This window comes from Sarcophilus harrisii, chromosome 3, assembly GCF_902635505.1.
Source record: "Sarcophilus harrisii chromosome 3, mSarHar1.11, whole genome shotgun sequence".
In the NCBI taxonomy this organism is placed as follows: Eukaryota; Metazoa; Chordata; class Mammalia; order Dasyuromorphia; family Dasyuridae; genus Sarcophilus; species Sarcophilus harrisii.
In genome coordinates, this window is record NC_045428.1 from 233,339,269 (window position 1) to 233,366,781 (window position 27,513).

The following is a 27,513-nucleotide window of genomic DNA, read 5'->3' on the forward strand; positions in this document are numbered from 1 at the left end:
CCAGATTACAGTCTTATGCACATCAAAGTACTGACACTTAGTTGACCCCAAGATCAAATAACAATTCCCTATGGAAAGACTTTCTTATAATTTGGAAAGTTGAATGTAGCATAGGCTCTGCCAGAGATGGGAAGCCCGTTTTGTCTTTGCTCTCTTTTGTTTGTGGCTTGAGAAAAGCCCTGTAAGGCAAAGGCTAATCAAGCAGAAATACTTCATTCATTTTGTGAAATTAGTTTTTGTCTTGTTGAATATGAAAAACTACCGTCTATACATGAGGAGATTGTATGTGAAAAACTTTATAATCTGTATATGAGTGACTTATAAAGAACAATGCAACATTGGTTGTTTTGAGAATTTACTATTTGACCTTGAAATGAAAAGACATGGTTTATGCCTCTCAATAGGACAACATGTTCAAAAAGCATGCACACTTGCCTATTTCACAAATGAGAATGAATAAAGAATATCTGTCTATAGTCGACTTGTTCTATGATCTTTCCTGTTGGTTCCAAGAGGTTTGTCCAAAAAATCCTTCATTTGTCCATGAATTCCTATTTTACTATATCACTACCACTCTACTATTGTCAGTTCTTTTTTCCATAGTTGTAAAACTAATCCAATAACTCCTCCATAATCCACTACCAGTTCCATGCACTGCCATCTGTGGGGCTCTTTAGTTCTCTCACCTCAAGAAATCAAGAAGTTGCCCACAACTGCTCAAGTGCTACTCAGATTTCCCTCCAGAAACCAAAGACTATATTCAACTAGTGTTCATCCACTCTGGCCAACTCAGCTCATTTCTTTCTAAATCTGTATCACTCTTGTTCTCTTGCTTTTATTTTTTAATTCCAAGCAAGAGTGACTTCAAGTATATAATTAGCAGCCTAGTCATCCTTAAAGAAACAAGGTACCCAAGGCAATATAAGTTCACTAGAAAAATCCTTTCAGATCTTATTAACCCACTTCAGAGTTAAAAGCTGAAACTGCTACTTTTGTTTTTGTTAAATAAATTCATTATCTATTTGTGATTGAGCAATCCTTGTAGGGTCACATAAAAAATTACCCTGAATTCCTGGCACATACCCCTTTGTGCCAATATAAAACAGTTGCACTGTGTGAAGAAATTTATTCTTTATATGTTAAGATAGCTAACATAATAGTGATATGCATATGAAAGAGAATTATATATAAAACTGTGCCTCTTAAGCACAACTTGTTTTTCCTCTTAAGAATATAATAACTTTAATATATAATTTTCAAAGCTGCCCTGCCTATTTGTATTTTTGTCTTATTTCAATTCTCTTAGCAATATGATATGTGTATAATTATCACTGTCAATATATCATCAAGCCAAGCTCTTATAAGAGCTCATATCCTATTTATTAATCATTTATCTTCCTCACTGCCCAGATCTGTGTAGGTATATGTATATATACAAATATATGCATATGCATACACACACACATATATATATTTGTTAAATTGAATATGCATAAGACTCTACTGTACTAACAAATTATTATATATTTTATTTTGACTTCTACAGAAACATCTCTTGAAACCATCAATAAAAATCTAAAATATTTTAAGCTGGTATTACTAAATACATTAGTTTTAGGTGACTTCTAATTTTCATGCAGGAGAATTTTAAACTTTGTGAACTTTGTCATCCATCAAAAGGCAAAAATTATTTCTTACCCCACAATACTGCTCCTCATTAAAGATCTGTGGAGGAAGAGGAATCCCATTTTGTGGTTTTTTCTCTCCAGGTACATTCTCTCTCATCCATCTCCTGTTATCTTCATCACCAGCAATATCAAATTCCTTAAAGTCAATTTTATTGGCTTCCAAAAAGCCCACCACTTCTTGCTGTTTCTTCCTAATCTGGTTAGAAGTAGGGAGGGAAAGATAAGCATTATGTTGGTTTTATTTAGCCATCATATAAAATTGTCTAATTTTTAATGTATAAAATAATGAAATAATATTTCTTCCTATTCAGGAACTTTAATATGGCAATACTTTAACTTCTAAATTTTTAAACACAATATCTTGCACAGAATAAGTATTTAATAAATGCCTTTTAATAAGGTTTATTGAATTCAATTGACTGTGTAATTTTTTAAATCACTTAATAATATAATAATAATACTTTGTGCTTCATATGTCAAATTCTTAGGACCTCATATTTGTACATATTCCTTATCAAATAAATTAACAACTAGAGGTTATGTTAGCAATATGGCCTAGAGAAATATGAAAGAAGGATTAGAAGAGGTTAAGAATTCTTTAAAGTTGATATAATAAAGCAGACACCATACATTACACACATAATGGAAATGTGCTTCTGGAAAGAACTTGAATAGGAACTCAAGTCATAGGAACTGAAAACTAGCTAAAGGTATGTATATAAATTAAAAAGAAAAGACAACAGATCAGATTATAGTAAAGGGAAAAGGTATAAAGAAGCACCTAAAGACTTAAAACCATAATAAGCAATACTTTCTATTGTTTTCTCCTTTCTGTTTCACTTCCCTTCTCCTTCACCTTCTTTTCTCCTACTTTCTCTCCCTTCCTCTCTTTCATGTAAAGGATCAACTGTTTCAAAAAGTTGAAAAAAATTAGAGAATATTAGACTTGGAAAATTATCTAGAAAGAAAAATTATTCAGGAATCCTTGAAAAATATAGCCAAACCAAAAATCTGGATGCCATATTTTAAGAAATTATAAAACTGCCTGAGCCAGATCTATATTGCCAGAAGGTAAAGTTAGAAAGAATCCCCTTGTAAGCCATCTGAAAAAAATCCCAAAATGAAAATGCACAAGGCCAAAATTTAGAGTTTTCAAATCAATGAAAAAATGCACAACCAGAAAGAAATAATTCAAATATCAAGGAAACCATAACTAGGATTGCAAAAACAACAACAACAACAACAACAAAAACACCCAGAAACTAAAATAAAGAAGAGCAAAATCTTGGAATGTATTTCAAAAGGCAAAAGAAAAAGGCTTACAAACATGAAAATCTTATCCTGTGATATTGAGTACAATCCTACTGGGGGAAAAGAACAGATTTTAAACAGAATAAAACACATTTAAACATTGATTGGGCAGAAATTCTGAAATGGAAACACAGAAGTCAAAAGAAGATCATAGTAGTAGAGGGAATAACCACAAGGAAAACAAAACTACCATTTTAGAGAGTGGCATCAAATTAGCAAATATGACCCAAAATAATCAATGTTGGAGGGGTTATAGAAAGTTGGGTAACCTAGAATATTATTATACAGCTATGTATTAGCATAACCATTTTTGAAAGCAATCTGTAATAAGGTAAATAAAGGGACTAAAATATTTCTATTCTTCGACTTAGAGATTCTATTATCAAGTACATGCTCTAGGGATTTCAATTAGAGAGGAGAGAAATACAGGCAGAAATTTAGATGATATAAAAACAAAAGATTTTTTAATTAAGAACCTATTTCATAAAGGAGGGGGTGATTAAAAGAAATGCAATAACCAAAAACTGAGGTCTTATTAAGGTAAAAATAAAGAGAAACACTAGAGTGCAAATAAATTATTTTATTTACAAATTACTAGGACTCATTCAATTTTTTTCTTTCCATGATCTCTCCTTCTTTGTATAGAAAAGGATAAGGGTCAAACACAGAAAAAATTTGAGGATGTCATTGAAAGAATAGGAAAAGGATTAAAACAGGGAAGGAGGCACAATTAGAAAGTAGAATCCAAAAAAGTTGTTTTTCAAAAATAAACTTGAAACATAGTGATTCACAGAGGATTAAAAGCAGGGTGTGAAGAATAATTTATTTTGCCTCAGTCAAACTGAAAAAAGCAGGGATGGCAACTATGACCTTGGAAAATGTAATAGTAAAAATGGAATAGTTTAAAAAAAAAAAAAGAGTACCAAAGAAACAACATTATGCTTAAAAGAGCCACTGGTAGTGAAATAATATCAAAACTCAATATGTAGGGACCAAATTATCCATCATTTAAGTACTTTAAAAGTTCTAAAAGAATTATAGAGCAAAATTTTAATAGTTAGAGACCTTGGTGTAAAACCTTCACACCTACACAAAAAAGATGAATAAGAAAGTAGCAAAGTACTTGAATAGATTTTTTTTTTAGCTTTAGATATAATGTATATCTGGCAAGTACTAAATGGAAATTGAAAGGAATATACACACTTTATAAAATATCATATACTAGAATATAAAAACCTCATAAAAATACAAAAAAAACAAAAACAAAATAACCCTGACACAATAAAAATTATAATTAATAAAGAGGAGAGAACTAGCATCATGATTATTGTTTTCCACTAACAGTAATAATTTTTCTGGCTTGTCCCTACATTTTCAAAAATATAATCCTTTCTCAATATCTCAACCTTCTATTCCAACACACCCCCAATTTGAGGCAGTGATGGCTGTAGTAGCAGCAGTGAGGGCAGCAGCAGCTATGGCATTGAACACTCTCCCAACATGCCACACTATTCCATCTTTTCTCTCCTCATCATGCTACAGAGAGATATCATGCCCTCCCTCTAGTTAGCCTCACAATTGAAGTGCATGGCATTGTGTCATCACAGTTGAATCCACTTGATTTTGGAAGTACAACAGAGACCTGCAACAGTTCTCTTGCTATTCATGGCAGCAATTTTTCTCTAAAAAATATAATAGCAGAATTTATCTCTCTAGCTCTAGACATCGTACTCAACAAACCCAATTATAATTCTCTTCTGAGATTTCAGTCTCCCTCTTTCAGGATAAGAGGAGAAGTGGACGCTTTTTTCCTTGGAGTAATAAGAGTCCCTACTAGTCCTTGGAGCAGAATATCATAATGATTTCTGTTCTGTTCTGTAGATATCCCAGCCGGATAATATAATCTCTTTGGGTAAAGAAGACTATTTTCATAATAGATATTAGTGCCATAAAATATAAAATAGAAAAGAAGAAACCAAAAATATGAATAGAAGATGATTTACATGTCTCTACTTTGAAAGCACCTAAATTAAAAAGGAAAATTATCCAAATATTTGGTCAATATTTTTCTTTCTTCATTTTCATTTCAATGTACTCTGTGATTCAACTACCTCTCTGAATACTCTTCAGTTTCCTTTGCTGATATCCATGACCTTCCCTTTTAGAGTATACCCTAAAACTCTACCCCCGGTCTTTTTTACTTTCTATCCACAGACTCTGTTGATCTCTTGATTTCCTATAGGTTCAAATATTTCTTTGCACATGACCTCTAGATCTATAGATCCAACCTTAGTCTCTATCCTGAGTTCAGTCCAACATCAACAACTTCCTAGCAGAGACATTTTTACCTGCACAAGCCCCTTAGAAATTTCAAGCTCAAATGTACAGAGCAACTTATCACACTCTGTTCTCAAATAAACAATCCCCTCCTCTAAACTTCTGTGTCTCTGTCAAGAATAACATAATAATTCCAAACATATAAATTTGCAAACTCAGAGCCATTTTCAGCAGCCAAATCTTAACAATTCTATCACCATAAGATCCCTTTGATTTATGCAATAAGTCTTCTGATTGGTGTCTCTATTTCAAGTCTCTCTCCATTCCAATACAAATTCCACTCAGCTGCCAAATTGATTTTCCTAAAGATCTGATCTTCCTAAAGGCCTGACTATGACACCCTTCTTTTTTTTTTTCCAGTAAACACCATTAGCTTCCTATTGCTATGTACTTCCATGTTTACATGTTATCTTTCCACATGAAAAGTAAGTTTCTTGAAGAAACAGACGATTTTATATTTATTTTTACATTCTTAGGCCCTGGCAGAGTACCTCCGAGGAATTTAATAAAAGCTTATCGATTAGGTAGGTATTCAAAAACTTCAAAGGATAAATTAATGTTCCAATTATTTTAACACATTATTCCAAAAGTTACAATTTTACATTTATTTCAGATTACTTTCTATGACCAGGTGATTCATAGATGCCAGTTAGTTTGGGAGAGGTCCTAAGAAACAACTTCTCCTAGTCAACAAGGAATAAAATATGAAATCTGTTTATTGAAATGCTGAAGACATTTTCACACAAATATGCTTTATAAAGCCCACCTGATACTTTTTTGAACTGCTGATAAAAGGTGATAAAGATAAAATTCACACATTTAATTCTGTACCAAAGTAAAATAAAGATAATTAGATACCTAAGAACACAAAACAACATATGAAACGAAATAAATGCAATCTTTAAGAATTTGTCAGGGGCAGCTAGGTGGTGCAGTGGATAGAGCATCATCCCTGAAGTTAGGAGGACCTGAATTCAAATCTGACCTCAGACACAACACTTTCTGGCTATGTGACCCTGAGCAAGTTTCACCTAATCCCAATTGCCTCATCCAAAAAAAAAATTATCATAACATAGTTCAAAGTTTAAAAGTCCTTTTTTCCATCCCAGTCTCCTAGCCCTAAGGTTCCCCACTACAAATATGATTTAAAAGGAATTATTTATTAGTTTAAAATGCAATTCCTTTTGAGCTATAAAGATTAAAATAAATGTCTATAAATTTCAAAAGACAAAGTTTTAATGGATAGAAAATATGGCCTATTCTGAAATGTCAAACCTGTAAATTATAGGCAGCATAATATAGTAGAAAGCTGACTAAATCTGTCAGTAGACAAATCATTTGACCTCTTGACCTCCAAAGATATTAATTTACTTTTTTCCCCTAAAATTTTAGCTTATTTATCTATGTATATCTTATAAGATAGACAATGTGGAAAATGGAATTTTGGACTCAGTGTCAGAAAACTCTAAGTTCAAATCAGACTTCTAGATGGTGACCTCCCACAAATTATTTAATGCCTAAAGGCCCCTAAATGGACTAAGGAATTTATGGACTAAGTCAGAATGGCAAAGAAGCAGTCAAGATCCCCATAATTTCTCCTCTACAAAAAATCTAGAAAATACACCAGACTGAATCATGATTGGGAAATCCAAGAGAAAAAAAAAACACACATGTAATTTTTCCAATTCAAGTTGGCAGAGGAAAACAGAGTTCTGAGGACATTGGATAAAATGTCTGGTCAGACATTTGTGTCTGGATCTAGTAACAGTCTACTTAACTTTCCAACCATGATAGAACTGATAGAACTCTTGTTCAAATTTAAATCTAGGTCAAAGAGCAAAAAGGGTTAGGACAATAAAATTTTGCCTTGAGATCACATACATCACTCTTGAATCTAACATCTTACAGGTGCCCAGACTGAGCTAACCCTGAAATCCTAGAATAAAACATCAATTGATACCATCAAGGAAACCACAGAAGAACCTAGAAAGACAAAAGTTCAGCCCAGACATATAGCCCAGGAGTGTGCTGAGCTCTGGAGTAAGTCCAAAGTTAAGAAGTAGGACGGAAAAAATAAGCAAGTTTAAAATATATTATAACATAATAGTAACAGGAAAACTCAAGACATGAGCCCAGAAGAAAATAAATCTAAAACATTTATTTCTTTTCTAAAAATTCAAAGAAATATAAAACTTGGACACAAGTCCAACAAGAATTTCCAAAAGAGATGAATTGTGGGGGTTGGGGAGAAGGGTGTTAAGCTGAAATCAACCAAATTGAGAACAACAGAGGAGAAGGGGGGATAAACAAGAATTGTGGGGAAAAGATATGGAAAGAAACTTAAAAATTTGGACAAGAGACACATATCCTTTACAAGAAAATAACTCTAAAAATTATGAAGCTATTGACTTCATGAAACATCAAGAAATACTAAAACAAAATCAAAATACTGAGGGGGGAAAATAGAAGAAAATTCAGTAAAAACAACCAACCTGAAAAATAGATCAAGTAGATGTGAATTGAAAAGAATTAGAAAATCCAGAAAATCATACTTCAAGATTTTTTTAATTGCTTAGTTCTCTTAGAACTAGAGGGCAAAATATAAATTAAAAACAAATTCACTAGATACCTCCTGAAAGAAACCCAAAGCAAAGAAATTGGAATATGATATTCCAGAAGGCAAAAGGTCTAGACTTACAACTAAAAATAACTCATCCAGCAAAACTAAATATATTCTTGCAAGGGGAAGTGGGCTTTTAATAAAATAGAGGAATTCTAAATATTCTTGATGAAATGATCCAAGCTGAGTGGAATATTTGACAACAAATTTGACAATAAAGGATGACAGTCCTGTGAAGTAGGAGCTGTTCTTAACTTCATTGCACAATTGAGGAGATTGAAGAAGATAGAAATTAAGTAACTTGCCCAGGTTTACCAGTAAATGTCTGAGACTGGAATTGAACTAAAGTCTTCCTAACTCCAGGTGTAGGCCTGTATCCATTGTAATACCTTGCTAGTAGATTAAGGGAAGGTTTAGTCAGAAAACAAACTCTTTGAAAAGAGGACAGAAAACAAAAAGAAAGAAAAGTACAAAAGAATGAGATGAAGAAAAATACACAACAATCATAATTGTGAAAATGAATGAAATGAATTTACCAATAAAACAAAAAATAAGAACAGAACAAAAAAGAAATGATTATAAGAAATACACTTGAAACAGAAAGATACATAGAAAGTCAAAATAAGGTACTGGTATGCTTCAACAGAAGTTAAAAAAAAAAAGTAAGAGTAACAATCATGATCAAAGTCATAACAAAGAGAGGCCAATTAAAAGAGAGACAAGTAATTATATTTTGCTGAATAGTACTGAAGTACTGAGGTACTAGGCAATGAATTAATATCATTATTACTAATATATGTATCTACTGTCATAACTAAAATCTTAAAAGTTAAATTACTTAAAGAAGGAAATAGAAAACAACACTATTAGAGGGAACACTTCAACTTACCCTAGAAAAATCTAGCCAAAACATAACCAAAAATAAAAAATAAAAAGATGAAGTACATACAAGAAGTTTATAATAGTTAGAAATAAGACCTCTGGAGAGTAACAAATGAAAATAGAAAGGAATGTGTGTATGTGTATATATATGTATATATATATATATATATATATATATATATATATACACACACATATATATTTCTTACCTGTGTAGTCTACTTTTACAAAAATTGATAATGTGTTAGGATGTAAAAATCTCACAAATACAAAACACATAGAAGTATTAAATGCAAATTTTACTGACCATTTTGCTATAAAAATTGTATGAATATGGGTAGCTAAATGGTGCAGTAGATACAATTGGCCCTGGAGTCAGGAGGATCTGAATTCAAATATGGTCTCAGACAATTAACACTCACCAGCTATGTGACCTTGGGCAAGTCACTTAATCCTAATTGCCTTGCCAAAAAAAAGGAAAAAAATTACATTAATAAAGGATCTTTGAAAAAAAATTAAAAATTAAGTGCAAACTGAGTAACTTCATCATAAATTTTAAAAATCATTTTAGAAGAAAAAATCAAGTCCATTTACTTTTCTTCTCTCCATCTCATATCATTCAGATACCTTCTGCAATTCAACTCCTCCTTCACCTGTGTCTTATATGAAGAGGTGACACTACACCTCATCAAGGCAAATGTCTCTAATTACATAAGTGATTTAATTCCATGCTGTCTTCCCTAATAGATTGTCTCTTCTGTTAACCTGCCTCTGGTATCTTTAATCTCTCTCTGTCTAGTGACTCCCTCACTATTACCTATATACATGCCTATGCCTCCCATCTTCAAAAAAAATTTCATTTAATTCCAATATTTCCATTTATTTCATTATTATATGACAATTCTTTTGCCCTTAGAGGCAAAATTTCTTTAAAAGGTATCTACACAACAGGTAACTTCTACTTCCTCTCCTCATTCTCTCATTTAACCCTCTAAAATATGGTTTCTGACGTCAACATTCAACTGAAACTACTTTCTCCAAAGATATCAAAGATCTTCTAATCAGAATACATATGAAAGATATGAGATAAAAAGACATTGGTTGGTTGTTTTGCCTGCCACAAATCTATTTCCACTCCAATCCAGCTTCAACTGTCAAAATTATTTTCTTAAATATAAGTCCATTTTTCTTATATTCTCTTATTTATTTTCTTAATTATAAGTCCAATCATATCACTCCATATTAAAAAAAAGAAAAAAATCCAGCACCTCCCTATCACTTCCAGGACCAAATACAACATCTTAAATCCATTCAAAGCCATTTATAACCTAGGTCTCTACTATCTTTCCAGTTTTATTATATTTTCTACCTTCCCATATGTCCCTCACCCCTATATTCTATTCAACCAAGTGACACTGTCCTCCTGGTTGCTCCACAGAGAAAAGAATGTATCTCTTCACTCCATGTATTTTCTCTGGCTACCCCCAATTCCTAGAATGTTCTCTCATAATCTGTCTCCTAGCTTTCCTGACTTACTTCAAGTCCCTAAAAAAAGTCAATTTTGGACAGGAAGTCTTTCCCAATCTTAATTTTAGTGCTTTCCCTCTGTTATTTTCTATTTATCCAAATACACTGCTGATTTGTACATATTTGTTCACTTATTTTTTGCCCCATTAAGTTTCTTGAGGACAAAGACTGCCTTTTACCTTTTTTTCTATCTCTGGCATTTAGCACAAAGTCTGACACATAGTAGGATTTTAATAAATCTTTATTGGCTGAATGACTAATTTAATCTCAAAAGTTAAATAAATTAGAAGCTATACATATCATTGGAGATAATGACAAGTCAGCATACCAAATTTGGGAGATATGGTAAAGTTTTCAGAAGAACAAATTCAAGCTATAAAAGGCCATATTTTTTAAATATTCTAAGTCATTAAATTAGAAAAAAGAAAATTAAAACATTTCTAAGGTACAACTTCACATCTATCAGATTAGCAAAATTGACAGAAAATGAAAATGATAAATGGTAGATGGTTTGTGAGAAAACAAACACATTAATCCACTATTGGTGGAAGTATGAACTCATCTAGTAATTCTAGAAAATTGAAATTATACCCAAAAAGTTATTAATTGTACATACTCTTTGACATAGCAATATCTCTACTAAGTCAATACTCCTGGAATTCATAGAAAGAGGAAATTGACACATATTTACAATACTATTTGTGTTATGACTTTTTTTGCTGATTCTGACTAGATATGTGTCATTTGGGAAACAGCTGAACAAATTGTGGCCTATGAATATGATAGAACACTATTGTGTTATTAGAAATTATTAAAGAAGGGGATTCTAGGAAGGTGGTGGATTAAGGCAGAGAATTACCTGGCTCTCCCAAATTCCCTCAAAATAATTTAAAATAATGCCTCAAAATGAACTTTAAGGTGGCAGAAATAAGGTGGCCGTAAAGCAGCAATCAAGCCTAAGACAACTTGGGAGAATGTTAGGAAAGACCTGGCTACCCAGACTACATAGGTATTGGAAATTGATCAGGCAAGATTTCAGGACCCACCACTTGCTGTCACTGGATGTGGGGCCCAAGTATACTTCCCAAGTGTGGTTCCTGGGTATGGTCATGGCAAGAAGTATTAAAGATACACTGGTGAGTATAGTTGTAAGTAGGTGGGGACCCTGCTAGTTATGATTACACACAGGAAAGCAGAGTCCCTGCTTTGAGGTCCAGGGCAAAGGGGTAAGCCAAAGCTTGCAGCCACTGGAGAGACAGCAGAAACAGTATTTGATGTGACAAAATCACTGGGGGCTATGGTGTCAGATCAAGGGTAGCAAAGAATAATGGAGGTCAGGTCTCAGAGCTCAGAAAACAATAGGAAAAAAAAAAAACCCTGAAATCTGAAGCATTATCTCCCACAGCTGAGGACTAGAGCATGACTCTAATATAAATTTAATCTCTAAGAAATAAGAAAAAATTATGACTAAGCCAAAGAGAAAGAACCTGACAACAGATAGCTATTATTTCGAAAATGATAAGGGTTCAGACTTAGAAGAAAACAGTGAAATCAAAATAGTCACTTCTAAAGCTTCCAAAACAATACTTTTTAAAAAAATTTTTCCCAAAACAATATTTTAAAATTGTCACTAACCTTAAAAGAAATTTTGGAAGAGCTTAAAAAGAATTTTTAAAATCAAAAAAAGATGTTGGGGGAAAAATAGGTAAAAAATAAGAATAATGAAAGAAAATTAAGAAAATTGTAAAAAGTAAAGAAAATGGAAAAAGTGATCCAAAATCCTATGAAAGAAAATAACTCCTTTAAAATTAGAATCCCATAAAGGGAAGCTAATGCTTTATAAAAAAACTAAGAAATAATAAAAAAAAATCAAAAGAATGAAAAAAATAGCAAACAATGATCTAGAAAAGAGATTGAGAAGAAACAATATAAAAATTCTTAGATTATCTGAAAGTTATGATCAAAATAATAATATAGCCATTAGGCTATTAAAAATGAATCTTAAGTTTTAAAACTATAGGGTAAAAGAGAAATTGAAAAAAACCTACTGATCACTACATGAAAGAGACATGAAAGATGAAAATTCAGAGGAATTTTATCTAAGTCTCGAATCAAGGAGAAAATATAAGCAACTGAGGAGAGAGGGAAGCAATTTAAATATTGTTGAGCAAAAGTCAGGATAACCCAAGATTTAGCGGCTTCTACAGTAAAGGACCAAAAGGCATGGAATATAATATTCCAAAGAGCCCAAGGAGCTGGGTTCTAAACAAAGAATAATTTACCCAGCAAATCTCAGTGCAATCTTGCAAGGAATAGAATAGATATGAAATGACTTAAAGGCAACTTAAGCTATTTGTGAAGAAAACACAAGAACAAAAGAGAAAATATGATCTACAATAATCAGGAGAAACATAAGAAATTAAGAATGAAAGACAGTTATAGGAGATTTGATAAGATCAGACTTTATTTCTTAAGTGGGAAAATATAATCTGTAATTCAAGAATGTTATCATTACTAGGGTTGTTTGAAAAAGGATACATAGATAGAAGACTTGGGGTTCAGCTGAATATGGTGGGAAGATCCTAAAGAATAAAATTGGGTAGGAAGATGTAAAACAAAGCAATTTTCTCATTCATATAAGGCATGAATGGAAGACCGTCACTATGGATGACAAGAAGGGTGGTGGTGGATTAGTAGTGCTACAACTTTATTCTAAACAGAATAAGGTTGAAAGAGGAATGATATATGAATCTAGAAGGGTATAGACATCTTCTTACCTTACTGAGAAATAGTAAAGGAAGAAAATAAGGAAGAGAAAGACTTATTGTATAAATTAAGAAATAGGTGTAGCTTAAGGAAGCAATAGTTAGAAGTCAATTAGACTTTTGAGGAGGGAGAAGGTAGAAAGAGAAAAGAATAAATAGTGAGAAAATACAGGATGGAGGAAAATACACAATTAGTAATTAAAACTTTGAATGTGAATACTCACTCATAAAACAAATGACATCAGAATAGATTGTAAACCAGAATATGACTAAATATTCATTTTTTTTTAGTTTAGTAGAAATACATTTTAAAATGAAAGATAAACATACAGCAAAAATAAAAGACTGGAGTAGAATTTATTATGCTTCAGCTGAAGTTAAAAAAAAAAAAAAGCAAGGGTAGCAATCATGATCTCAGACAAAGTTAAAGCTAATATACGTTTAATTAAAAAATATAAACAATTACCAAAAATGACCACATATGATAATAGATAACAATATATCACAATGATTATACATTGTGACCAAATTGGTTTTATACCAGGAATGCAAGTATGACTGAATATAAGAAATGCTATTAACAAAGTTGATTATATCAATAACAAAAGTAACAAAAATCATATCATTGTCTCAGTAGATGCAGAAAAAGCTACCAACAAAATATAATACTTATTTCTATTAAAAAGTACTACAAAGCACAGATATAAATAGATTTTTCCTTAAAATAATAATAAGCATCTACTTAAAACTATCAACAACATTATTTATAATAGGGATGAACTAGAAGCATTCTCAATAAAATCAGAGTGAAACAAGGTTGTCCATTATCACCAAAATTATTCAATATTGTGTTAGAAATGCTAGTAGTAGCAATAAGAGAAAAAAAATAAATTGAAGGAATCTGAATTAACAATGAAATAATAAAACTATTTCTCATTTATAGACAATATGATGATATACTTATAAAATCTTAGAGATTCTACTAAAATTAGTTGAAACAATAATTTTAGCAAAGTAGTAGGATATAAAATAAACTCACATAAATCAGCAATTCTATAAATCACCAACAAATACCTGCAGGAAAAGATAGCAAGAGATAACCTACCTTTAAATAACCAAAGACAACATAAAATATCTGTGAATCTACCTGCCAAAACAAATACAGAAACTACAAGGAAATAATTATAAAATACTTTTTATACAAATAATTCAGATTTAAATAATTGAAGAAATATTAATTGTTTATGAGTGGGCAGAACCAAGATAATGAAAATGAGAATTCTACCTAAACTAATCTACTTGGTTCGATGTTGTCCCAATTAAATTACCCCCCCAAAAAAAATTTATGAGCTAGAAAAATAGCAACAAAATTCATTTGAAAGAACTAAAGGTCAAGAGTATAAAAGGAATAAATAATATTTTTAAAGGTTAGAGAAGAATCTAGCAGTACCAGATAATAATCTGTATTATAAGACAATAATTATCAAAACTGTCTGAAAAGCTGATTAATGGAACAAAGCAGACATACAATACATAGCAGTAAATAATTATAGTAACCTTGTGTTTGACAGAAGTAAATATTTAAGCTTTCGGGATAAGAATACAATATTTAGTTTAAAAAATTGTTGGGAAAATTGCAATCTTTCAGAAATTGGGTATAGATCAATATTTTAAACCACTTACCCAGATAATATTAAAATGGATTCATGACCTAGATATAAAAAGAGACATAAGAAAACTAGAATAATATGGAACACATTACCTATCAGTTATATGAATAGATAGAATTTATGAATCAATAAGAGATGACATTGCAAGATATAAAATGAATAATTTTGCTTACATTAAATCACAAAGATTTTGAACAAATGAAAACAACATAACCAACATTCGAAAGAAGACAGAAAACTGGGGGCAGAAAAGTTTAGAGACAGTTTCTCAAATAAAGGTGTCATAAATCAAATATATAGAGAACTTTGTCAAACCTATAAGAATATGAATCATTCCAAATTGTGGTATATGAATATTATGGATTATTATTGTTTGGTAAGAAATGACCAGCAGGAGGATTTCGGAAAGTCCTGGAGAGACTTACATGAATTGATGCTGAGTGTAATGAGCAGGACCAGGAGATCATTATATATATACTTCAACAACAATACTATATGATGACCAATTCTGGTGGACATGGCCATCTTCAGTAATGAGATGAACCAAATCAGTTCCAATAGAGCAGTAATGAACTGAACAAGCTACATCCAGCAAAAGAACTCTGGGAGATGACTATGAACCACTACATAGAATTCCCAATTCCTCTATTTTTGTCCGCCTGTATTTTTGATTTCCTTCACAGACTAATAGTACACTATTTCAAACTCCAATTCTTTTGGTACAGCAAAATAACTGTTAGGACATATATGCTTTAACATACTTAACATGTATTGGTCAACCTGACATCAGGGGCAAAAGATGGGGAGAAGGAGGGGAAAAATTGGAACAAAAGGTTTGGCAATTGTCAATGCTGTAAAATTACCTATGCATGTAACTTGTAAATAAAAAGCTATAATAAAAAAATTTAAAAATTAAAATAAAAATACTAGAAAGTTAAAAAAAAAAGAATATGAATCATTCTTCAATTGACAAATAGTCATATGTTTTAGTTTTTTTAAATAATACCATGGATGGGGCATATATATGCTATGAGTTATCCTTGTAGATTATATATATTTATATGGGGGTTTCTAGATTTAGCTCAAACGAAGAGATGACTAGTTTATCTTTAGAGTCTTTTCTGACTATTATTCTTCAAGGGAGACTGATTTCTGCCAGAAAGGAAAGCAGAATACTATAGCCATAAGGTTGGCCTTTCTACTCTACTCAAAGAGGAAAAGTGTTCCAGACTAGAATTATATATCCATCTGCTCTCCTAAATATTGTTAATCTATAGGAAATAATATCTAGGTTCAAATCTAGTTTCTAAACACAATCCTTCAGAAGAATGGTGCACCCCAAAATATATATCCAAGGCTTAATTCTCTTCTCACCAAATTCCAATTCTTCAAAGAATATAAATAGCAAATAGACCTATTTATCTAAGCCCATAGCAAAAAGAAATCAGAGAAGTAATAAAGATAAGAATACACCAGACAATATAGAGTGTGAATGAGCTCTCCACTGGGAACAAGATAATTTAGCTCAATCAAGAGAGAGAGTTTAGTATTTTTCCCAAGGAAGATTCATTAAGTGTCAGATATTGTAAGCTGGGGCTTGAATCTGATCAGGGTAACCCATTAACACATCAGCTTTTTCTTAAGAGTTTTTCTTTCTGAGAGGCAGAACCAGGATGGCAGAGGAAAGGAAGGGACTCACCTTAGCTCTCCCAAATTTCCTTTCAAACAACTTTAAATAAGGTCCCAAAACAAATTCCAGAATGGCAGAATTCACAAAAGGATAGGATGAAACAATTTTTGGAGTACAGACATGACAGGATATGCTGTGTCCCAGACCTTGGAAGCTACTGAAGCTTCCAGAATTCTCAGTCAACAAATGGTAGGGAGTTGGACAAATGAAGGAGATAATAGGGTTTTCTTTGCTAGCACTGTGCAGGACTCGGTTATATAGCCAATTTCTAAGGGACATTTCTGACTCACAATCCTTTGGTAAAAAAAGAACAGTAGAACACCAAAGTTTGCAATTACCAGAGAGTGGGGACTGTTGTAACAGTTGTCCACAACCTGGTCACTCACAGATGAGAGCATAAGCCAGAAGAGCAGGAAACATATCACCTTGAAAGCGCTTAGAATTTACAGACCCTCAGAATTAATGGCCCAAAAAACTTGAAACTTCGAACAGCATTCCCTCCATCCTGGGAACACAGCCCAATTTTAAGGTAATTCCTGGAAGAGCTCAAAAAAAATGTTAAAAAATCATATGAGACAGGTAAAGGAAAAATTGGGGAAATAAATGACAGTGATGCAAGAAAATCATGGGGGAAAAGAGTCAACAGCTTTTGGGAATACAAAAATACTGAAGAAAAATAATATCTTAAAAAACAGAAAAGGGAGAGGATTCTGGGAAGATAGACAAGTAGGTCAGAAAACTCCAACCTCTCCAGATTTCTCCCACAAACAAGACAAAAATAGCACTTCACGACAAAGTTGGAGCAGGTAAAAATAAACAAGAGTTGGGGCAGAACAGTATTCCTCCTGGGACAACTAGAGAAGATCCAAAAAAAGATATCTGCAAAGAGGTTTGCACCCTGTGAAGTATAAACACTCTAGAGTATATCCAGCAGAAAGCCCTCCAGCCTAAGGAATTTTCTCCTCCCTACAGTGTGGGGAGTAAGATGTCTGAGTCTGAGAAGATTAAGGGAACCTCTGCTGATAAGAGACATCAGGTTCAGCCATGCTGCCTAAATGCATTCCTGGGCAAGAAGGAATTAGCACATTCCTGTTAAGTGCAGGAGCAGTGGGGAAGGGACACTGTTGTCTGAGGGCACTTACAGGAGAGCGGAGTTCTTGGTTTCTATTCCAGGCAAGAGGAGAAAACTGAAGGAGGACCCAAGGCCAGAGGCACCATCCCCCACACACCAGGGCTAGAGATGATTACACTAACAAGATGCTATAAATAAATTTTTAAATAGAGCAGGCAAAGAAGAAAGAACCTAACCAGAGAAAGTTACTATAGAAATAGAGAAGACTGGGGGTCATTTTTAGAAGACAATGCCCAAGCAAAAAAAAAAAAAAAAAAAAAAAGTCTTCTCTAACCCCCCAAAATTAATGTCAGATGGTCAGTTGCCCAAAAAATAATTCATAGAAGAAACCAAAAAAGACTCTAAAAATCAAAATAATTCATAAAACTCAAAAAATACTCTAAAAATAAAAAAATTAAATAATACAAATATATTTTAAAAGTGCATATTAATGGGAAAAGGGATAAGGTGTGTAGATTAATAGGAAATGGGATAAAGAGGAATGGGGTTGAGAGAAAGAGTATAAGTGAGGAATCCTTGGAAGGATTTCATACATCCTAAATTGGATGTTCAGTTGAAATATTAACTTAAACATGCCTAAAACAGAATTCATTCTCTTTTTTCCTAAATCTTCCCTGCCTCCTACCTTCTCTAGTACTATTTTTTGATGGCTATTCTGAATCATTTGATAGATTTTTAGCTTGGTTCCATTGTCTTTTCAGGAATGCTAATGTAAAAAGATGCTAGAAGGATCCAACGGGAAATACTCAATAACCCTAGCCCAATGATCTCAATGCTGTTTTTTTTTTTTTTATTTTCTTCCTTTTTCTAATCATTTTTTGAAACTATGTTATGCTCTCATAAAACCTATGATCCATTAGGGGAAAAAAAAACTTCACTAGACTTTACCATTTCTTCAAGATATCTTTATATCTCCTTTGTTCAGCAAACTCCCAGGAAAAGCTGTATTCATTGTTTCTACTTCCACTTCTCCATTTGACCATTTAACTTCTAATCTTATTACTCAACCAAAACTGTTCTCTCAAAAATTACCAATGATTTCTTATTTTTTATTATCATTGAACTAAAACAATGAAGAAACATATTCATTTACAAACACAAAGAAAAACAAAATAAAAAGAATCATATATGAAAGCATAAATCTCTACTATGTAGACCTTACAGGTTTTTTAAAGTATATAAAAATTCAACACAGGAGTCTCAAAACTGTCCTTGTCTGTGTCTCCCTTTGAGATTCCTTCTAATCTTTCATTTGCTTTCATTACCCCTCATTAAGCATTAAAAAACCTCATAACTACTATGTATAATAAAGCAAAACAAATATATGCAATTTATCAACTTTTGTGGAACAATTCTATTGATCAATTGTCAAATCCATTATCTTTTCTCAGTTCTAATCCACCTCAATCAATTTGCTTCATTTGACATATTATATTTATTCTTTTCTCTTTAGATTAATTTTTCATATTTGGTCTTCAAGTATTTTAATGTGGATGTGTTCTTTTACTCTTGTTCTTTATTTTCTTTCATTATTTCTCTTTCGGTCTTTGTGACTTTCCATTTGAATTCCATTTATCTTTTGTATTAAATTAACTAGTCTTTCATTAGAGTGGTTGATTTCTTAATTTAAAACTAATTTTTATCTTATTTTTTTATATTTTTGCTGAGTTTTTTATGGCTTTTCTAAACCATTTGATGGGTTCCTAGCATGGCTCCATTGTCTTTTCAGAAAGACATACAGAATTGATGAGCTTTTCATCCTACTTAAGGGATTTTGAATGAAACTACTTATTTCCCTTTTCTTTCTTTTTTTTTTCCCAAAGAATTCATCTGGTTCCTTTTCTGAGTGTTTTTTAGAATTTTTTTCCTGTTGGGTTTTTTTTTCTACCTTTATAACTGTCAATTTTTACTATGAGGTTCTTCATTAAAATATTCAATCCTTTCTTTTCAAAAGATCCAGAATGGCTATATTCCTCCCCTGAACCCTTGCTACTTTCTGTTTACTCAAACAACTAGAGTTGACCAAGATCTGTTACCCTTAGAGAGTGAGGGTGACCAACTGGGACTTGGCTGGAGGAAGACTGTGACTGACCCTGTAGAAAGACTTATTATCTACCTTAATTAGTCCTACTCTCTTACCTTTATTTATGTTCCATCTCCAACTACCTTTCAGACATGCCAAATTGGATGTACAATTGAAATATTAACCTAAACATGCCCAAAACAGAACTCATTCTCTTTCTTCCTAAATCTTCCCTGCCTCCTATTTTCTATATTGCTGTAGAGAGCAAAACTATCCTCCCAGTTCCTTAGGTTCTAAATTTAGGAGTTATTCTCTACTCCTTATTTAATATTTTTCAATCTCTACATCCACGCTATTCCTAAGGCTTGTCAATTTTACCTCTGCAACATTTCTTACATATGCCTCATTTTTTCTCTGACAATGCCACTACTCTAGTGCAGGCCTTCATCACCTCAGGTTTGGATTATTGCAATAACCTGCTGGTGAGTCTTTCTGCTTCTCTCCACAACAAATCATTTTCCATTCAAGCACTAAAATGATTTCTCTAAAGAAATAGGTCCGATCACCACACACACACACACACACACACACACACTCTCTCTCTCTCTCTCTCTCTCTCTCTCTCTCTCTCTCTCTCTCAATAAATCCCAGTGCTTTTTATTGCCTGTAGGAACAAATAGAAAATGCTCTGTTTGACATTCAAAGACATTCATAACCTAGTCCCTTGCTACCTTTCCATTTTTCTTAACTCCCTAATATGTATTCAATTCAATAACACTTTCCTCTTGCCTTCTTTGTTCCACTAACTAGACACCCTATTCTCTCTGCTTAGGGTATTTTTCAGGCATTTCCCCCTTGCCTAGAATGTTCTCTATCCTCAACTCTGCCAACTGACTGCCTGGCTTCCATTAAATCCCAACTAAAATTTTATCTTTTACATTCTTTCCCAGCTTGTCCTAATTCTAGTACTTTCCCTGTTATTTCCTATTTATCTTGTATATAAATCACTTTGTATATATTTATTTGCATGTCTTCAAATATATTTGTGTCTCCAAATTGATAAGGACAAGAACTGTCTTTTTGCCTCTTTTTTGTATCCCTAGTGCTTAACACAGCCCCAGAACATAGCAAATACTTCATAAATCTTTACTTATTGATTGATCCATAAAATTTTTAAATGATTTTTAGCTCAGAGGCATATAAAAATGAACAATGGATAGATTTAGCCTAAGGGCTAAAATTTATCAACCGTTCCCTCAAGTCCTCTCTTTATAAGACACATAAATTCTAACAAGTTAACAATCCAATGAACAAACTGCAAAGAAAGCTAATCCATAATTCCTAATGTGATTGTTCAGCATCTCAAAATTTACTAGCAACTACTCTCTGGCAAGAATGTACACAATTCAAACCACAGAAGTCAACAATTCCCACCCCACCTCACTTCAGACAAATTCTATTTACAATACAATGGTTCCAAATCCATATTTCTCCATCTTGTTCCCAAGAATAGCACTGGAGATTTTTATCAAATGCTTTGCTAAAATCTGTGTAAACAAGATATGTAACACAAATATATTCGACCAAGGACCACTTCCCAATAGATTAGTAACTGAAAGATATAAAAAAATAATTTTAAAAGCAAAAACTGCAAACTATTGATAACCATAATAAAAAATATGCAAAATCTTTAATACAAAAATACAAATAAAAACAATTTTGAGGTTTCATCTCACACTTGGCAAATTAGCAAAGATAACAACAACAAAAAAAAAGACTTGAGGGGAGTGATATTGGAAGACAGACACGCTAATATACCATTAGCAAATTGTAATTGATCCAACAATTTTGGGAAAAAATTGCAGTTAAGATAGCAAAGTTACTAAATTGCTCATACTCTTTAATCAATCCCACTATTTAGTATATATTCTAAAAGAAGTCAAAGACAGAAATAAGAGTCTAATGTATATCTAAATATTATTTTTGTGATATCAAAGAACTGAAAAAAAAGTTGGTGTCTACTACTTGGAGAATGATTGGACAGTAGGAATGAGGTGAATATGAAGAATGGGGAAAAAATGTGAAGACTTCTATGAATTGATAAAGAATAAAGAAAACAGACCCAGGAAAAGAAGATAGACAGACAAAAACAAAGATAATAACAAAAAGAAATCAAATTCTAGCTAATCTCAATGACCAATCTTAGACCCAGAGAACCAATAACAAAACACACCTCCCACTTCAAAAAAGGGATGGATACCTACAGAAGCAGATATTGCATAAATTGTCACTATCTGTTGTTTTTATTTTGTTACAAAGGAGGGTTCAATACTGGGGAGAGGAGGTGGGAAGAATGGAGAAATAGGAGAAGGAGACAACATAAAGAAATGACTGTGATCTAAAAAGAAAAACCTCAATAAACTTCACTTTAAAAAAAATTAAACAAATTACATCTATAGCATTCACCTATATCTGCCAGAATAGTAACCCTGAATAAAAGAGAAAGATTATTCTGGCACAATCTATTATTAATGAAGCTATGATAAATCTTTGTGATAGCTACTTTCTTGTCTACATGCTTGTTTACTTTACTAATATGTTGCAGAAATCTTCTAAGAATTTGAGTGTATTGGCCTACAATTTTCAACTGTCATCAAAGTTCTTATTATTTTTTTTAAGTAGATACGATTCAGCCTTTTCTAAACCCAAACTACATTCTCATGATTTTTAAGGATCATGCAGTTCACCAACTGCCAGTTCTTCAAGTATTTATGAATCAATACCTTGAATTTACTAATAGGTGTATATTAGATTTCTTTTTTTATATTCTGTTTTAATCCTTTTTAAACTATTTTTAGTCTTTTCTTTTAAATCTAAATCTAAAGCAGAGAAAACAAAAATGAACCAAAGTGACTTTTATCTGTCATCTAGGTACCACTGATTCATCCACCTCAAGAAACAATTTAAACCCTTTTTTGATCCCTCCTTTGTCCCAAAAAAAAGTAGCTTTTAAAAACAAACTTTTGTTTCTTGGCCTGTCCATGATGAGAATGAAGACCATTCTAGTAATCAGACTGTTGACATCCCAGAAAATGGTGACATCTCTCTCAAGGGCAGGACAGTTATTGTGAAGAGCCCCATATCAATGTTGAGCTCAGTTTCCTTAGAAAGAAGAAAACAAAAATGAGTTGTTGCTGTTGTTGCTGTTTTAATGGACATTTATACTGCCAGAGATGATTAGAATACAAACTGAGGAAGCAATAAGTCACAAACTTCTATAATCAAAACTTCAAAGAAAAAAGTTTTCCTCCCAAAACAATTAGAATTCTTCAAAACAATAATGCAAGAGTTTTTTTTAAAAGAGATTAAAAAAGAAATGAAGAAGAAGCATGGCTTAACAGTTAAAAAAGATTAAAGAAAACTTTAATAACAAACTGCCTTAATGAACATGAAAATTAATGACTCCAGAAGAAAACAAGAATCTATAAAACAATACAGTCAAAAGATTGAGAAAATAGAGGAAAATGTAAGATATCTCATACTTAAAAAAACTAAACTAGAAAACTGATAGAGGAAAGAAAACTCAAGAATCATAAAATTATCTGAAATATAGAATCAAAAAGAGAACATTGTTAAAAAATATTTCAGGAAATCATTACAGAAAATTGTTCTGAAGTGAAAATACACCTCCTGGAAGAAACCTCAAAACAAAACTTTCCAAAAAATCACGGCCAAGACATTGAGCTTCAATATAAAATAAAATTAAATTTAAAAAAATACTGCCAGCAATCATAAACAAAGAATTTGAAAATCAAGGAAACACAATCAGAATTACACAACTCTTAGAAACCATCAATATAATGAACCAAAAATATAAAATATGATAGACCAAAAGGTAAAAAACAAGGGCTCCTTGGAGCCAAGAATAATTTACTCAGTAAAACTGAATTTAATACTAACAAGGGAAAAATGGATGTTCAATGAAATAAAGGTCTTTCAAACATTCTTGATGGAAAAAAAAAACAGAATTGAAAAGAAACTCTGAAATGTAAATATAGGAATCAGGAGAAAAATAAAAAGATAAATACAAGGACTTTAAAAGATATACTGTTTATATTCTAATTAGGAGAAGAGAGATGTTAAAAGAATTTTTTTAGAACCAGAATGTCACAGGGAGTCATAAATATAATCAATCAAAATTGAAGACCTATAAATAGTTTTAATTTGTTTTGAAGATATTGTAAGAAAAAAAGAAGGTTGGGGAAAAGAAAGATATAGTAGAGGAAAATAGGAGGAAAGATGGGGAAATTCTTTATAACCATGGAAGGACTAGGAAAGCAGGAATCATTTGAACTTCATTTTCATCTAAACTGGTCAAAAGATGGCAGAATTAACATAGTAGTACAAACACAGATTTTGGAATAGGAGTACACTTGCCCCCAACAGAGACACAAAAATGCGAAAAGGGAAAAATGCAATATAAGGAGGTTAGGTTCAGGCAAAGATTGGTCATAAGCAAAACAAACCCTCAAATTTAGAGAGGAGATTGCAAAAGGGAGATTAAAAGGGAAAAAAGAAAGTGTAAATTATTCTCCTAAAATTTATTTATATCATTTCACATCAATTCACAAAAATCTTCCTGGGTTTTTCTGAAATCAACCCCTTTATCAATTCTTATAGAATAGTATTCCATCAGATTTCTCTGAAACAATTTCTTCAGCCATTACCTAATTTATGGGTCCCCCCTCAGACTGCCATTCTTTGTTATCTCAAAAAAAAAAAAAGTTTTCTTTTTGTTCAACCTTAAAATCTGTTTCAGTTAATACCTATCCCTCCTTTAACTTACCCTCTCTCTAGTCCTCATTCTTGCTTTTCCCTTTTTCCTGCTATTTCCCTGCTTAGTGAAATGTATTTCCTTACCAACTTTATATGTAAATTCTCCCTCTTTTGACAGTTCCGAGAAAAGGGAAGTTCAAGTGTCAACAACTCTCTTCACTGCCTCCTTATTTGTCTTGATGTGTTTAACTGTGTACCTGATCATATAAAATAATTTTTCCTAATTTTCTTTCCTTTCTCCTCTTTCTTATTGTGGGTTCCTCTGCCCGTCTTTTTCCATTCTTTTCTTTAGATCAAGACATAACAAAATCACTGCTAGGTCTTGTCTAATTAGACTTCCTCTATAACCTTTTATGATAAGATTCAGAGGGCATGCATATGTCATTTCTTCATATTTGAATGCAAACAGCATTTTAAGTACTTTATTGTTTTTTCACATTTACCTTTTTGTGTTTCTCTTACCTACTATATTTGAACTTAAAACTTAAGAAGTTTCTATATATTCTGGTATTTTCATCAGAGATGTCTAGAAGTCTTCTATTTCATTTAAAGAGCCACCCCCTCAAACATTATATATAGTTTTGCTCAGTAAGTTATTCTTTGCTGTGAGCCTATATCCTTTGCTTTCTATAGCTCCTCTATACTTGAATTCTTCCTGGACACTTGTTTTTTTTTTTTTTAATCTGAATTCTAAGTATTTTAATGTTTCTGAGAGGAACTAGAAAAAAATTTACAGAAAGTTTCTCTAATAAAGCCCTCATTTCTGAAATATATAGAAAAATAAGTCAAATTTACATGAGTTGATAGTCAAAGGAGGTGAACAGGTGGTTTTCAGAAAAAATCAAAGCTATCTTTGGTCAAAATTTTTAAAAGGTGTAAATTACTATTGATTAGAGAAATGCAAATTAAAATAACTCAAGGTCCCACTCCAGAACCATCAGATTGGCTAATATAACAGAAAAAGAAAATTGCGAAATGTTGGAAAGAATGGTTCAGCCATTCTGGAGAGAAATTTGGAACTATGCCCAAAGGGCTATAAAACTTTGCATACCCTTTGACTCAGCAATATTACTATTAGGTCTAAAATAAATCAAAGAAAAAAGGGGAAAGTTCTATATATACAAAAATATTTAAAGCAGCTCTTTTTTGTGGTAGCAAAGAATTGGAAATTGAAGGTATTCCCATCGTTTGGACTGAACAAGTTTTGGTATATGATTGTGGCAGAATAATATTGTGCTATAAGAAATGATGAGCATAATAGTTTCAGAATAGAACTTATATGAACTGATACAAAATGAGGTGAGGAGAACTAGGAAATCATTGTACATGATATCCAAAATATTGTATGATGATCAATTGTGAAGATTTTAGCTATTCTCAGCAAAACAATAATCCAAGACAATTCTGAAGAATTTATGAAAACTTCTTTCCACCTTCAGAGAAAGAACTGGTGAAGAACTTAAGATGAAAGCATACTTTTTCAATTTCCTTTGGGTTTTTTGTTTCTTTTTAATCTAAGTTCTCTCTTGCAACATGGCTAATATGGAAATATGTCTTGCATGATGTCATGATGTATAATATGTCAAATTGTTTGCCTTCTCAGTGTGTGGAAGGAAATGAAGGAGTGAATTTGGAACTCAAAAATTTTTAAACGAACATTAAAAATGGCTTTTACAGTGATTAGTAAAGGATAAAATATTAAATATATATCATATACATATACATGTATATATTTAAATGTAAAAAAAAAATTTTAAAGAAAGAAAAACTAAAAATAAATGGGAGAACATTCAATGCTCATTACTGGGTTTTGCCAATGCTATAAAAGTGACAATACTAACCAAGTAAGTTAACAATTTTAATGTTACAACAAATTATCAAAGGGATAATTCATAGAATGCAAAAAGTAATTACAAAATTCATTCAGAGGAAACCCCCACATTTATCTTACTATTATTTCTTGAAGGAAGATGATTTCCTTCCATGAGGGAGCAGGGGGATTCAGGAGTCTTCACCATCAAGAAATAGAAAAGGTTTTATGAAAAATCCAAACAAAAACCTGATGAATCACTAGAGCAATGGCTCCTAAGGACATAGTCTAAAGGATCCAGTGCTGAGATACTCCAAATGGCTGAGTTCCAAAGGCTTGAGGAGCTAAGGATTTATTGTTACAAAGTCAGCTAAATCTATTAAAGGCTCCAGAGCCTGTTTTAGATGGTTGAAATAGGTAGTCATTCCCACTTGATCCCATAAAGATGAGTCTGCATTACAGCCAAGTGCCCTAAGGGCTCTGCTAAGAAAGGGATGAAGTTCCTAAGGAAAAAGTATAGCAAATAGAATTTACCCCTTTCCATGTTTCCCCTTACCCGTCCCCTCCAACAGCCTGCTACTCTGGAAGACCAGTCTGTCTCAGGAATGATTAGATCCTTCTTTGAGGGTGGAGCTTCAACTAGAATGACTTTAGATTTTAGCTATTTATCTCCTCCATCACACAAATATACAAGTGTGTATATAATCAACTGTTGAAATTCAAGCAAGAGGTCAAGGACACTTGCGGCTTGAGTATTTTGAGAATGGAGTAGGAGTGACAGAGGTGAATGATATCTCCTGAAGGCACCTATTTCTTTTCAGAATTTCATCCCCTCCCTAGCAAAGTAAGAAAATGACATGGTTAGATCTGCTTTTTAAGAAAATCATTTGGCAACTATTCAAAGGAAGAATTAAAAAAGGTAGAGACTAGAAGAACACAGACCTATTAGAAGGCTATTGCAACAGTCCAGGGAAGAGATGAGGAAAGTGTTTTAATAACATAGCAAAGGAGACTGATATCAAGGATGTGGAGATAGAAACCACAAGATGTGGCAATTAGTTGAATATATAAGGTAAGGAAAGTATAGAGTCAAAGATGAAACAGGTTGTCAAAACCCTGGTGAATGGAGAAATGGTCATGCCTTTAACAGTAATGGGAAATTTTGGAAGAGAAATAAATATATTTTGAAAGAAAAATAATGAATGTAATGAGGTCTGCAATG

At 32.3% G+C, this 27,513-nt stretch overlaps 1 protein-coding gene across 1 annotated transcript in view; it reads right to left on the reverse strand.

Annotated features, from left to right (window-relative positions):
* LOC100930434 (SH3 domain-binding glutamic acid-rich protein) overlaps nucleotides 1-27,513 on the reverse strand; it is a 97,146-nt gene that overhangs the window by 68,021 nt on the left and 1,612 nt on the right. Inside the window, 1 exon segment of the mRNA XM_031959200.1 lies at nucleotides 1,699-1,884. Within this exon segment, the coding sequence (XP_031815060.1) occupies nucleotides 1,699-1,884 (186 nt within the window).